At 44.0% G+C, this 13,032-nt stretch overlaps 1 protein-coding gene across 1 annotated transcript in view; it reads left to right on the top strand.

Annotated features, from left to right (window-relative positions):
* Nucleotides 1-13,032, top strand: part of malrd1 (MAM and LDL receptor class A domain containing 1) — a 49,655-nt gene that overhangs the window by 34,479 nt on the left and 2,144 nt on the right. The window contains exons 22-32 of the mRNA XM_076761672.1: nt 1,774-1,902; nt 1,995-2,156; nt 4,428-4,585; nt 5,169-5,370; nt 6,000-6,278; nt 7,044-7,169; nt 8,143-8,209; nt 10,739-10,830; nt 10,971-11,067; nt 11,164-11,224; nt 12,851-12,958. Coding sequence (XP_076617787.1) covers nt 1,774-1,902; nt 1,995-2,156; nt 4,428-4,585; nt 5,169-5,370; nt 6,000-6,278; nt 7,044-7,169; nt 8,143-8,209; nt 10,739-10,830; nt 10,971-11,067; nt 11,164-11,224; nt 12,851-12,958 — 1,481 coding nt within the window. The remainder of the gene's footprint in view (nt 1-1,773; nt 1,903-1,994; nt 2,157-4,427; nt 4,586-5,168; nt 5,371-5,999; nt 6,279-7,043; nt 7,170-8,142; nt 8,210-10,738; nt 10,831-10,970; nt 11,068-11,163; nt 11,225-12,850; nt 12,959-13,032) is intronic.

Below are 13,032 nucleotides of genomic sequence, written 5' to 3'. Positions count from 1 at the left end.
GTGGATTGGAAACAGAAATGCAGGTAGCACTGCTCTATGTAGCTCTCAGTGAATAAGCATGTGTTAACAAAAGGTCAAACCATTCATTTAACAGGGTATTATGGAAAGTGATCAACATCTGTTGGAAACCGGTAAGAAATGCCAGGACATTTACTGAATCCCATCATACCAGCTCACGTGTGATTTATAAAAAGCCATTCGCCTGTTTTTGCTTAAGTACTTTACAGCACTTTCATCCATGTTTGAGGTGTTAAAAATGCAAGTAGGTGGGCAGAGAAGATGGGAAATGTCTTGAAAGGTAATTGTTCCCGAATGCAGCGCTGGAGTGGAAAAGTTTTTTTCTTTTTTAAGCCAAAAATCTCACCACCTGGCAAAGTAATCACCAGTATTCAGCAAACTTCACGCTCTGTGCAGAGCGGCTGTGCAAGTCTAACTTCTTTAATTCAAAAGTAACTTTTTGGCTAAACCTTTGATAGTTAGAGAAAAATATTTCATTTGTAATGTCATTAACTGGTTTAGTCAGTTGGCTTTTCATACCAGCACACATCTAACTTTTCCTTGAAAGTTATCACATCTGTAAACTGGTCTTTCAAGTTTACTGAACTCATGAATTGACTCTGTTTTTGTGAACCGTCAACAGCCCATTAATGATTGATGTAATCCCCTCCAGATCCAAGGTTTCTTGCTATGATTACTTTTTGAGGTGGTTTCCCTGAATAAGCGACCATAGCAGCGAGCGTGGCTGAGAAAATGAATCTGAATTTTAAAGTAATTCTGGAATAAATTCCATTACACTCCTCTGTCGCCATCCTCTGTCCTTGCTTTATCAAACACACTTCCAGTAATCTTCACAAGCAAGTTGTAAATATGCTGTGAAATTATTTTATGATCTTTTTAACTGATAGTTTGGGGTACGAAATTGATTCTGCCACTGGCACACTCAGGACGTGAGCAGAGACAGAGAGCGGGACTGTGTCTTAGAGGGAGAGAGTCTGATTTTCTGTGTTGACAGACGCCGTTTGATGTTTATGTCCGAGACAGATGTTCCACATTAAACAGGACCTGGCACAAAGCTGGACACCATGTGGGATGTTTCCTTTCCCTCTCCAACACATAAACATAAACACACTTGGAGAACACAGGGAGACATAACCTATTATACAGACCGACAGTCAACGAGACTGTCATCAAAACAGACAGCGAGGCGTCCGCTGGACGACTGGCTGTCTGTCCAAAAGTAAATGACACTTGGGCTCAACTTCCCTCAGCTTTAAATGCATGAAAAAAAAAAACATTTTCAGTTTGTTCTGTGGTGGTATTAACCCTGCTGAACTCCTGGAATGACGTTCAACTCTTTGCTCGCTTCAGTCAACGTTTAATGTCTCTGCCTTTGAAGTTTAACAGCGCACACACCCGTCCACATGCAGAACGCAGCTTCATGTGCTGTCTCTGCTCCACCTGATCTCTTTTCCTTCCTCTCCGTTCTGTCTCAAACCAGGCGGAGCTGGAGGAAGGAGGCTTTGACTCGCCTGACAGGCCTTTGTCTGCTTTTGTTTACCGCCTTCTCCACCGCTCGCATCCTTTGGCGCAGACAACAGGAAGGCTGTGTTTTAATAAGACACAGTCATAGCTTTTTCCCTGACGTTAGATTTGATGGATCTGAACTGAAAAGGGGAGATAGTTTCCTGTCTGCTGGGTCAGTCCTAAAAAAAGATGAAATATCTGATAATTGTTCCTCCCTCAGATCTTTCCCTGTGTTTGTGTGTGTTTTAGATGCCGTGGATGCTGTCAGTTGTCCTGCTGTCACAGACTTTGTGTGTCGCAGTGGTCACTGTATTGAGTCCCACCTGGTGTGCGACAACAAGGCAGACTGCGCTGATGAGTCAGATGAGATAGACTGTGGTGAGTAGAAATGAGAAATGAGAGTGAATCCGCCTTGCTGTGGAGCAGAAAAACAACTTTCAGGCCGGACTTCTCCCTCTTCTCCCTCGCAGACCACATCGCTGGCGTGCCAGGCGCTTGTAGTTTCGACATTAATGAAAACCAGTGGGAACAGACCTGCCAGCTCCATCAGGACACCGATGATGACTTTGATTGGAGGATCGGTCATTGCAGTGAGACACCGGGAGCTGGACCTCAGACCGACCACAGTCCTGGTCAGTACCCACCCACCCGACTGCTCCGAATTCAACAATCTGCCATCCAGAAGGACTACATAAGCATTTCTGATGTGACACAACTATCAGCAGGGCGACGTTATTTGTCTGCGCCTTCCAAAGCGGCCACAAATCACCACTGAAAAATAAATCTGCCCTGTGATCTTACGCCACCACGGTTACGGTTCGGGTAACTTCAGGCACAAACAGCACTGGGTAATGTTGGGGAAACATCTCGGTCATGGTTAAGAGAAACAATATTGACTGTTGGTAGGAAATGGGAAACAAACTGCGGTCTCCGCTGGCAGAGTCCTGTGTTTTGCTGACCCGTCCATTCACCCCCACCTCCTCCCTGTGCAGACTTTACAGCTCTATAATAACGCCACCCAACATTCTCCTCTGCGCCCGGCGGAGTCGTATGTCAGCTCGAGGACTTTGTCACTTAAATGTTAACATGTGTTGTTTTGGGGATTTTACTGGGACACAAGTTTATCTCCAGGTTTTAGTTACAGAAGCCCGCTTTAGAAATCAAGTTTGTGAGTTCTCCTAACCTTTGACACATTTCATTCGGGTTCTGTTTGTGCTCAAAACTCACTGCATGTGTTTGCTTCCTGCCCTGTTTTTTAGTAAAAGATTAATAATGCTGTCAAAAAAAGACTTCGCCAAAACTATGAACAAACAGCTCCTGCGTCCTCCTGACATCCTCCATGTTTTTTCAGCTCGCAGTCGGCTCAGTGCAACGCCTTTGTAATTACGGCTTGACAGCTGGGAAACTGGAGCTTTCGACAGGCATGTGAAGGCGGGGTTAATAATACATCCTGATCAATGTCGGCCTGAGTCAAACTGAGCTTAACAGCATTGGACGTGTTGTTTATCTTGTGTACAGTGATGCTGCTGTATCAAAACATGATGTTTGCCACCGATTAGTGAACAATTAATCCTGGAGTAAGGTTGCACTCACTACTCAAGGCAGTGTAAACCTTCATTTCCGTCTGACTTCGCCTGTAATTTGTATTCATTAATTATTGTTTCATACATTGGCTGTCAGCATTTTGTTAGTGCAGCTTTGTTTGCCTGCCCTTGGAAAAAAATCACTCTTGGTGTTCATGGATGACCTTGATAAACAAACAGTAACAGTGTGAAATGCTGAAAATGAAACTGCAGTTTTGTGTATTATAAGTTAATTTGAGGCGAGACTGTGACTGTTTGCTTTACTTCATGGAGAGAAAATGAAGCGATAGACAACAAGTAATGCAGAACCAAGTCCAGGAGCAGCCTGAATTCATTAACACTGGTCAGAGTTACAGCTAAAACAACTAGCTGATTAATCAATCAGTCTGTTTTATGTGATTGAAAAATGTTAAACTTTTATTTGACCAAGCTGCATATTTTTATTATTTTCTGATGATCTGTTTCGTCACATTGATCAGTAATATTAATAATCGTTAGTTGCAGCCTTAATTAGACCGTTTTGAGATATTATAGGACTTTCAGCTTATTCGTCACTGTACTGGGACGTGTATCACGCATCAGAGCATCCAGTGTAACTGGACTGGAGGAAGGTGTGTGTGACACCGAGTCATCATATCATCCAGCATATCTTGTAGATTGAGTACCGTGTAGCTCTAATTCTTCCTTTTATGGACTGTTTGTGAGTTCACGCCCACTTCTGATTGGCCAGTTGAGTTTATTGATCTCAGAGATGCTTCTGGACGCTGTGTTATAGAATGAACTTATGACCTCACTCCAGAGCAGATCAATAAGCCATCTGTACCACACACACAGGAGAGCTGGAGGACTAGAGGGACACGTGACATCACCTGGTTGCAGTTAACATCTGGATGACGGAGCCACATGTGCGGACGCAGACAATGGCTTTAATCTGTCTGACTGCAGAGACTCTGTTTTGGTTTTTTGAGTCAGGAGTGTGTTTTGAGTGGGAGCAGGTTGCTGCACACTCTGGATTGTGGTGGGCTTAAATCCTCTTTTTCTCATGTGGAAAACTCCCACTTTGTTCTGGCCTCACACAGATGCCGTCTCATCTTTGAACCAAGCCGAGCTGAAGAAGCTCTCTGCAGCTTTAGGCTGCAGGCTGCAACACAAATACTTTCTTCTGTCCAAATACCATGTATATTACTTACTTCTTACTTCTGTAGTGCTAAAATCGAATGGTTGAGAAGGGTTTCTTCTTTCACTGTCGTTCATCACACAGAAATATTACTCATAACTTACGTGAATGTACTACCGATGTGTTGTGCTTTATGTCCAAAGGTGCTGGTGGGAACTTCCTGTACGTACACTCAGCCACGCAGAGGGAGGGAGACATTGCCAAGGTGACAACCAGGAGTCCATTTCCTGCCAGTATCGGCGTGTGTCACCTCCGCTTCTGGTTCTACATGCGCAGCTCTGACAGGATGGGAACACTGAAGGTAATTTAATCTGAGCCACATCTCCATAAATAATTCTTATAAGTCTTTTCCTGTTAGTTTGTGTCATGCATCTTACCTTCCAAACATGTTTTTTTTTTTTCTTTTTGTCATGAGCTTTCAGATGATCCATCACAGTCAACCTGAAGGCTTAATTTGGTTTTGTCAGAAATGTATTTCCTATTTCACTGAGCCTGTCACCACATTACAGTCTGCTTACTGTCAATCACCCGCGCACCCACAGGAAGAAATGAACGTCACCCTGCCAGGAAATAATCCATCAAAGCCCGTCAGCTCACAGGCTTGATTGTCATATCCATCTTTTCATGTCTTTTTTAGCTGTCTTTGTTTGCTGGGTTAATTTCAGGACGACAAACACTAAGCAGACATTAAGAAAGCAAACTAATTGGGAATGACAGTGAAAAAATGAAAAACACGTCGATGTTCACAAATGGGCTAGAGTTTGAAATGTCACCTGTATAAAAGATTTCTTAAATCAGGTTCTGTTATACTCTGTTCACTCCTGTACATCACTTAATGTGGAAAGTCGTAATCCCATGTAGCGTCACCTAATATTTCCACCCAGGTCTACACTGTTGGTCCCAGTGGTACCAGTCTGTTGATGTGGTCAGCCACCGGAAAACACAGTAACCAGTGGACATACGCGCATGTCATCCTGTCCAACCCGGCTCCTTTCAGAGTGACCTTCCAGGCGGAGGTGGGCGGAGACATGTGGACAGACATCGCCTTGGATGACATCTCCTACACTGCAGAGTGTGTGGTTGGAGGTAAAGCCGATGTTTTGTCCATTGTCTCTTTTCACTTTTCACTTTTCCATTTCCATTTGGTTTCTTGTTTTTTTCCTTATTTCCTTTCCTTTCAGCACTGCTGCTCATTTTTCAAGCCATTTCCTCCAATTTTCACCTTCTCTCGTTTCCTCTTTTTCCACATTTTCTGTCCACCAACATCCATGCTCCCCTGCTCCGTTTCCATTTAAATTGTGTAGACCCTCAGGGAGAGTGTAGTGAGTTAATGGGGCCTGTTGCCCTGTAGGTCCATATAAATTCACTGTGGACCCTGGGTCAGCACCGAGGGACGGCACAGAGGGCAATGGGGGGGGAAAGCAATTCCATTTATATTGTGTCGTTTCCTCACTCCCAGCCTGACATTCTCGTTTCACCCCTGAGTCGCTTCTTCGGCTGACCTTCTGAAGAGCCAGTCCTCGTGATCGATCTCAGACAGATCATTAGCATGCCTGTCTTTTTTTTCACCACGTGTCTTAAAAACATCCTCTGAGATTTCTCACTGGGGGATGCTGAAACTGTGTGGTCCATGAAAGCAGATTGAAGGTGTGTTAAGCTGTTTGTGTGCATGTGTAAGTACGTGCATGTGTCTTCTCTGTGATGTGTCACCTCAGGACCAGTAACTCCGCAGCCTCTGACCTGTGCTGTGGACCAGTACCAGTGCATGTACTCCTTTCAGTGCATCCCAGAGAGCTGGAGGTGTGACGGAGAGCCGGACTGTGCCGACCACTCCGATGAAGAGTTTTGTCAGGCTGTCGTGCCCGGTACTGTCCCTCCTCAGGACAGCTGTCCGACTGGACATTACCAGTGTCTGAATGGCATCTGCCTCCCCTCCATACTGCGCTGTGACGGCATCGCAGACTGCCCCGACGGAGAGGATGAGTACAGCTGCCGTAAGTGTGTGTGTGTCTTTGTCAAGAAGGGTTAGTGACTGATGTCAGTGCACATGCAGCACTGAGGACAGAACAAACACTTGACAGGTGTTTTGGTTTCAAGAATATGACTCATACAGATTTATCAACAGTGTATAAAAGCTATGAAGAGCTTTGACAGCCACAGGTGGTTCAAACAAGTGTGGATTAAATTAAAAACATGCTTTCTCATAGCAGTGGTATGTAGCCATCGCAATACCTTTAAGCCTAATTCATTTATATGTCATGTTTGCAATGGCAAATGTGTGGTGATACATGATATTACAGACAAAGGCTGGACAAATAAAACTGTGTGGCTCTTGTAGAAATGATTATGGGGAAGGAAATATTATTATATAATATTTTAACATGTTTTTCTAACTGTGAGGCCAGTTGTAATACTGGTCTGTGTCCTTGCGTTTAAAACCAGCCAGTTAAATCAGTTACCAACATAACTGCATGATTTTAACTGAAATGCATTTCTTACTTTTAACTAAAAAAAGAAAACGATTCTTCTGTGTAGGAACCAGTTTTCCTGGCGGTGGAAATGCTCTGAACTGTTTGAATATTGGTGCAAGAAGTGGGAAATTGTGCCACCTCTTGCATCAATGAGAGCTTGAGTTGTCACATCCCATTTGTGGTTTGCTCGTAGTGATCTGAGAATAAACCTCTCAAACACTCTGCTCGACCCTTTTCATGTCTCAGTACTGTCTCCCTCTCTGTCTCTCGTTTTTTTTTGTCCCCCAGCTCTGATGCAGTGTGAGCTGGGAGAACTGGTGTGTGAAGGTTCGCCCGGTTGTGTCCCTCTTCAGAGGCGCTGTGACCACTCTGCTGACTGTCTGCCGTTTCACTCCGATGAGTCCAGCTGCCATGGTAACATGCTTTTACCTACCTTCTCATCTCAAGCTTTTTGCCATTAACCGTAGTCCATTTTATCACTCCCCGACCTTGAGGGTCAGACATGTGACAAGAGGCACACTGATTTTAGAAATACAGATTGTCACCTTCATCATAGCTCCATGTCGATCAGTGCTTTTCACTTTTCATATAGTTTAAGTAGTTTTCACTTTAATTTCATTACAGTTAGTGTCACATTTTGTTTAGATATAGCTCTCCATCCCTGTACAAAAGGCCTTCAAGCTGGGTGGCAAGCTGTCTTCCCTCCATCTGTTTGTTTTGAAATGCATAGATTTTGCTATTTATATACATATATCACACTCTCATGAGACACCAGTCAGTTTTGACTCAAGTGTTGCCAAACTTCATTCATGCTCATTTCCAGCCTCAGCAGTGACTCCCAGGACATTTTCAAGTCTGGCTGTTTAGTCTTCAAAGCACACCTCAGCGGCTACAGCGAGCTGCCAAAATCCATTAAAACCCATGCTTTCCTGCATATTCAGGAATAAGACCAAACCTCACATTTAGCCTGCGTTCACTGCCAAGCCAAAGTCACTTTATCAAGGCTGAACAGGACTTCAGGTTTTCATAATGGTGTTTCAAACATGATGATTATTTAACAGGCAACCCTGATAAACCTCACACAACCTACGGAGGGACGAACATTTGTCAGCAGATGCACAAGATAGGAAAAAAAACACTCTCTGCAGAGGTTAATGGATGACGTTCAACACTGCATCGTTCCCTCCAGCAACCTAATTCACTGATTTCATGTTCTGATGCCAGAGCAGTAACATGCTTCACTGTGCGTCTGCTTCCCGTCAGGAGGAGAGAGAGAACTTGATGGTTGTGGGTTACACAGAAACAGAGCAGACAGCTTTATTTTCTATGTATTTTTTAGAAGATTATCAGTCACGATGGTCAGTTTCTTCTTCTGTGTGTTCTTCAGAGTGTCCTCCGCTGTATTGCCTGGATCGTGGCTCATGCCTGGTGGAGAGACACGGGCCGGTCTGCATGTAAGCTGAACTTCACGCTCACGCCGCCGAACACACACCTACAGACTCTGTCACACTTCTAAACATGCACAAAGATAAGCATCATGTCTGCTCTTCGTACTCACCCTCCCATCTTTTATCTCTCTTTGTGACACTTGAAACATGGAAATCCCATCAGCCTTGTTTCTTTCCTTGGAAAAGACACGCTCCATGAAGCATGTGGGAATCTGCTTATCCACGACAGCTTAACCAGGGTGGCTCTGCCTTCTTTTATCCACCCGCACAGTGTTTCCTGGGAATCTCTCGTGGATTCTGCTGGTCAATATTTAAACACGGCCCTGCTACCGATGGTCTTAGTGGGGAGACTGAACGAAAAAAAAATAACCTCACGCGTCAGATAAATCTGCAGGGAGGCCGTCATGTTGGCATAAGCACAACACATTCCAGACAGACACACCGGGATGGCTCTGTTGGAGATTTTTTTAGGAAGGTCATGAATCTGGTTGTCTGCATCAGCGGCTTGGAATGTCTGCAACGAGATATTTCATTATGAAAGTAAGAATGCAATAATGAGACTTGCTGCTGGATCTGCTAACATCATTTCGCTCCAGCGAATCCTCAATGAGAGATTCACATTTCCTCATCCTCAGTCAGAAGGCTGCTTTTTCCACAGACTGGATGTGAATTGCGCAGCAGGCGAGACACTTGTTTACCAAAGTCACATCGCTGACGGCACGAAGTGTCCAGAGTATATTGGGATGTATTATTGAAGAGAAAAACCCAATCCTACTCAAAACTGAAGACTTTTAAAGACCTTTTAAAATTTTTGCCAGCTACTGCATATTTATCTGCTTCCTCTCTTTGCATGAATTCATCGTAATGCCATCAGTTCTCTGTCTATGTGGACAGTTTCCCTATAGCCAATCAAATCTCTGCATTTTAAGCCATATTTGCCCCTTTCCCACCAGTTTTCCATGAAGGACTTCCCAGATGTTTCTCTGTAACAAACCATGTTAACGTACCTGCAAAAGTCACGTTGGTGCCTTCAGATGCATGCTGGTTTGGTTCTAACTCTTCAATACCACCAACATCTGTTTCTGGTCAATCAGACACAGACATGCCCCCCTTGACACTCGGAGAAGCAGGAATATTTAAGGCTGTTTTTCCTCTGACTGATAGAAAGAGTTGTGTGTGTTGTGTTGTTTTGGGCTGCTAAAAAAACGATGATTAAATGTGATTTTATTTGGGCTTTAAAGGTGGTTTTTCTGCACTGTGAAGAGGTCTCACTGCTGTTCGCGGCAGACGTGCTGCCTCTCCCTCGCTCTCATTCTCGCTTTGGGCCTCCTTGTCTTTGATTCCCCTTTTTTATTCACCCCCTGTCCAACATTCACCCCGATGCAGCGCCACCACCACTGCCTCCTCTCATTATGTAACAGGACTTTACCGCCGCCATTCACTGCACAGTGTGGTATGGAGCTCTGGTGGCTGTTCCAGCCTTGATAACAGCCGCGGTGTAGCAGAGCCCGACACCAGCGTTGGAGGGCACCTCTGGCTCAGTATTTGCATCACGTTCCTCCACTCTGCTGAGCAGGACCCACCAGGGAACCAGGCCAGGGACCGCCCACTGCCATGGCCAGACCGTCACACAATATATACCCTGACCCCCTCTGAATGATAATGACAGTCTGGCTTCGCTGAGAGCTGTGTGTTTCGCATTAGAAGGTCAATGTTGCTCAGAAATCAAGCTGATACTGAACAGATGTTGACTTGGAGCAGAGTCTGCGTTTGGTCGAATGTGCAGCTCACCAGGGAGGCCCAAACTGTAATTACTCTGTGTTTCCATGCTGGATGTCCAGCAGATAAATCTTGCACCATTTATCAAGATAGTGATGGTTTTCTGTTTGTTTTTTAAGTGGTGTGAAAGAATGTGTGTGCGTGTGTACAGGGGTAATAGAGATTATGATTTATATTCTTTAAGTATTTTAGTATTTTACTTTATTTCACTTTTATCATTTTGGTCACATTTAAAAGGATGAGGCCAGTTTTATTCTTTACTTTTCTTAATGTCAACAAATCCCAACCTGGGCAGCCTGGAGCAGTTACCAGAGGGTACGTGGAAAGATTGTGGAGTGGCTCAGCTTATTTGAACAAATAAAACACGAGTTTATGTGAAAAATATTTATATTTAAGAGGATAACAAATTGTTGTGAGGCTGATCTTAAACATATTCATTGTCTAACTAATAAACTGCAAAGGACTCGCTTCCCACCAGCCACAGCCAGTTTTAACACCCTAACAATGTGCTGCAATTGTGAGAAAAGTAGTTTAAGAGTAGAAGTGTTTCATAGCATCCAAGTTTAAGACGTGGAACATGAGGAGTGGTGCTGATGGAGGTGTTTTAAATGGTGATGCCCAAGACTATTAGGGACGGACAATTAACCCAAAAAAACAAACCAAAAAAAGCCTTTATTTAACAGTGAGTACGAGCTAATCAATTGGCTGCTGTCATTGTCATCAGTGCCATAACTTTGAACTGCTCTTTGATCACAGGTGTCATCCAGGATGGACGGGCAACCGTTGCCATGTGAAGGAGAAGCCGTCTCACTCCACCATGTCGCCCAAACCGGAGGACAAACAGCTGGGTAATAAAGAAAGTGCCTCCCCACTCGTCTCTATTAAACTGTCTCACCTGAATTTATGCACTGTATCGCTGCACACCCTGTTAACATCGCCGCAGTTCGTTAAAGGCAGCGAGGATTGAATGTACGTCCCTCTCGTTTAGACGCCGTGTACGTCGGTATCGCCATTGGACTGCTTCTGCTCGCAGCTGGAGTCGCTGTCTGCGTTCTGGCTTTATGCAAGAAAAAATGCTGCTTTACGTGAGTTCTGCAATAATGACACCGTGGCTTCTTTTGCTGTTACTTATGATGATGATGTCGATGATGAAGAGTGGACTTTCTTTGCCGGCTCCACAGAAAGTCCGACACGATGGACTACGGGGTGATGGATAACCCAGCCTTCGATGGGAGAGCAGAGGTCAGCACACTAAAATGTCCAATCAATCATCAGCGAATTCTGTTCGGGCAACATTAGGTTTCTCAGCCACACAAATCTCATTTTTCCACCATCCGCCTCACATTTATTCAATAAGAGGATCTGATGTCAGAGGAGGTCAGGAGGTGACCGCCCAGCCTTTCTGCTCGATTACATTTTTGAGTTAGAGTATTGATTTTATGGTTTATGTGGACATGTGTTTTTGTTATATTTACACAGTAATGCGCACACAGCAGGTAGACACAATAACTAAAAAGATAAAGAAAGTCTGGTCACATGCAACGCCACAAGCTACAGCACCCAAAATAACCGGTTTAATCAACAACAAAAATGCAGCTTGATTAGAAGCTTCAGACACTACAAGGCTTTTAGACTGGTGGCTGATTACATGACACAGCTGCAGTGTGGAATATGTACTCAGGTCCTTCACTCATGTAAAAGTATCAGTGCAAGAAGTAAGTAAAAGTCCTCCATTCAAAATCCTACAGAAAAAAACAATATATTCAAATTAAAAGTATTTATTATGTAGAAAAACACCCCTGGAACTGATACATCATTGAATGTCTGACATTGTTATGTTAATGCTGATACACCAGTGTGTCGGTAACATTTTACTGTTGAAGCTGGTTGAGGTGGAGCCAAATCAACTGAGATGTTCAAAGTCAAAAAGGTTGGGGACCTCTGGTTTGATCTTCAACTGTGTGTTTTTTATAATCTTATAATATGTTTTGTTTATAAAATGGCAATAGTAAAGTATAGTATAAGTACCTCAGAATTATACTAAGTACAGTATGTGAGTAAATGTATTTAGTCCTCTGTGTACCATTATCATTTTCACCCTGCTTTGTTTCTCCACTGTTATTCCTGCTATCTCTGAAAAAGATCCCAGCACCAGAGATGATACTGTCAGAGTTATTCCATTTGGATAATGGCTCTCGAGTGTGTGTGTTTCTAAAAATGACAAAGCGAGTGAGCTGGACGTCCGAGCACAGACCCACAGGTTTTTATCTGCAGCAAGTGTGATCCAGTAATGAAAGTGAGAGTGATGTTGAGAGTCGACTGTCATGACTCCGACGATGGAGGTTATCACGGATTTAATGGTGCTGCTTGAGTGTGTGTGTGAGTGTGTGATGCTGATGAAATGTAGTCTCATTATACTGTTCATGGTTTTTTATGAGAGAGTGTTATAAATATTCTGTGTGCTTCATTAATTGCAACAAGTGTGATGTTCCCAAAGCAGACGACTTTCCCATAATGTGACTCACACACACACAACATATATCATGTATTTCAGTGTGTTCTGCATGTTTGTACCGGTTTACTTTCATGTGGCTGTCAGTGAGGACGCAGCTATAAATAGAGAGGTGTAGGTGTGAACTGGTATCTCCACAGCCCAGGCAGATCCGCTTCAGCCCTCGTTTAACAGCGGAAACAGTGTGTGATTATTCCACCTCTGGAAGATGATGGAATGTTTTATGGAGGTTAGAGGTGTAATTATGGACGCATAACAGGTCAATTTGATTTTAATTGCATCTGCATTTCATGCGCTCTCGCACATTAAGCCTCATCTAATTTTAAGCCAGCGTACGTGATTTTTCTTTCCCTCAGCTCCCGTCCCCGCATGAGAGGCCAGGCGGCTGTCCCAGAGCTAACCCCAGGAGGAGAGATGGTCGGGGGCTTTCCATCAGTGTCTACCCCTGGAGGAGGGAGGTGGAGGTAAGGTATCTCTGCTCAGCCTTCGGGGCTTTACTCTCATTACTTGTGCAGAAGCCATTGACGTGATGTAACTC

This window comes from Chaetodon auriga, chromosome 21 (assembly GCF_051107435.1).
Source record: "Chaetodon auriga isolate fChaAug3 chromosome 21, fChaAug3.hap1, whole genome shotgun sequence".
Taxonomy (NCBI): Eukaryota; Metazoa; Chordata; class Actinopteri; order Chaetodontiformes; family Chaetodontidae; genus Chaetodon; species Chaetodon auriga.
The sequence above is the reverse complement of the archived record's forward strand: the minus strand, read 5'-3'. Positions and strand labels throughout refer to the sequence as shown.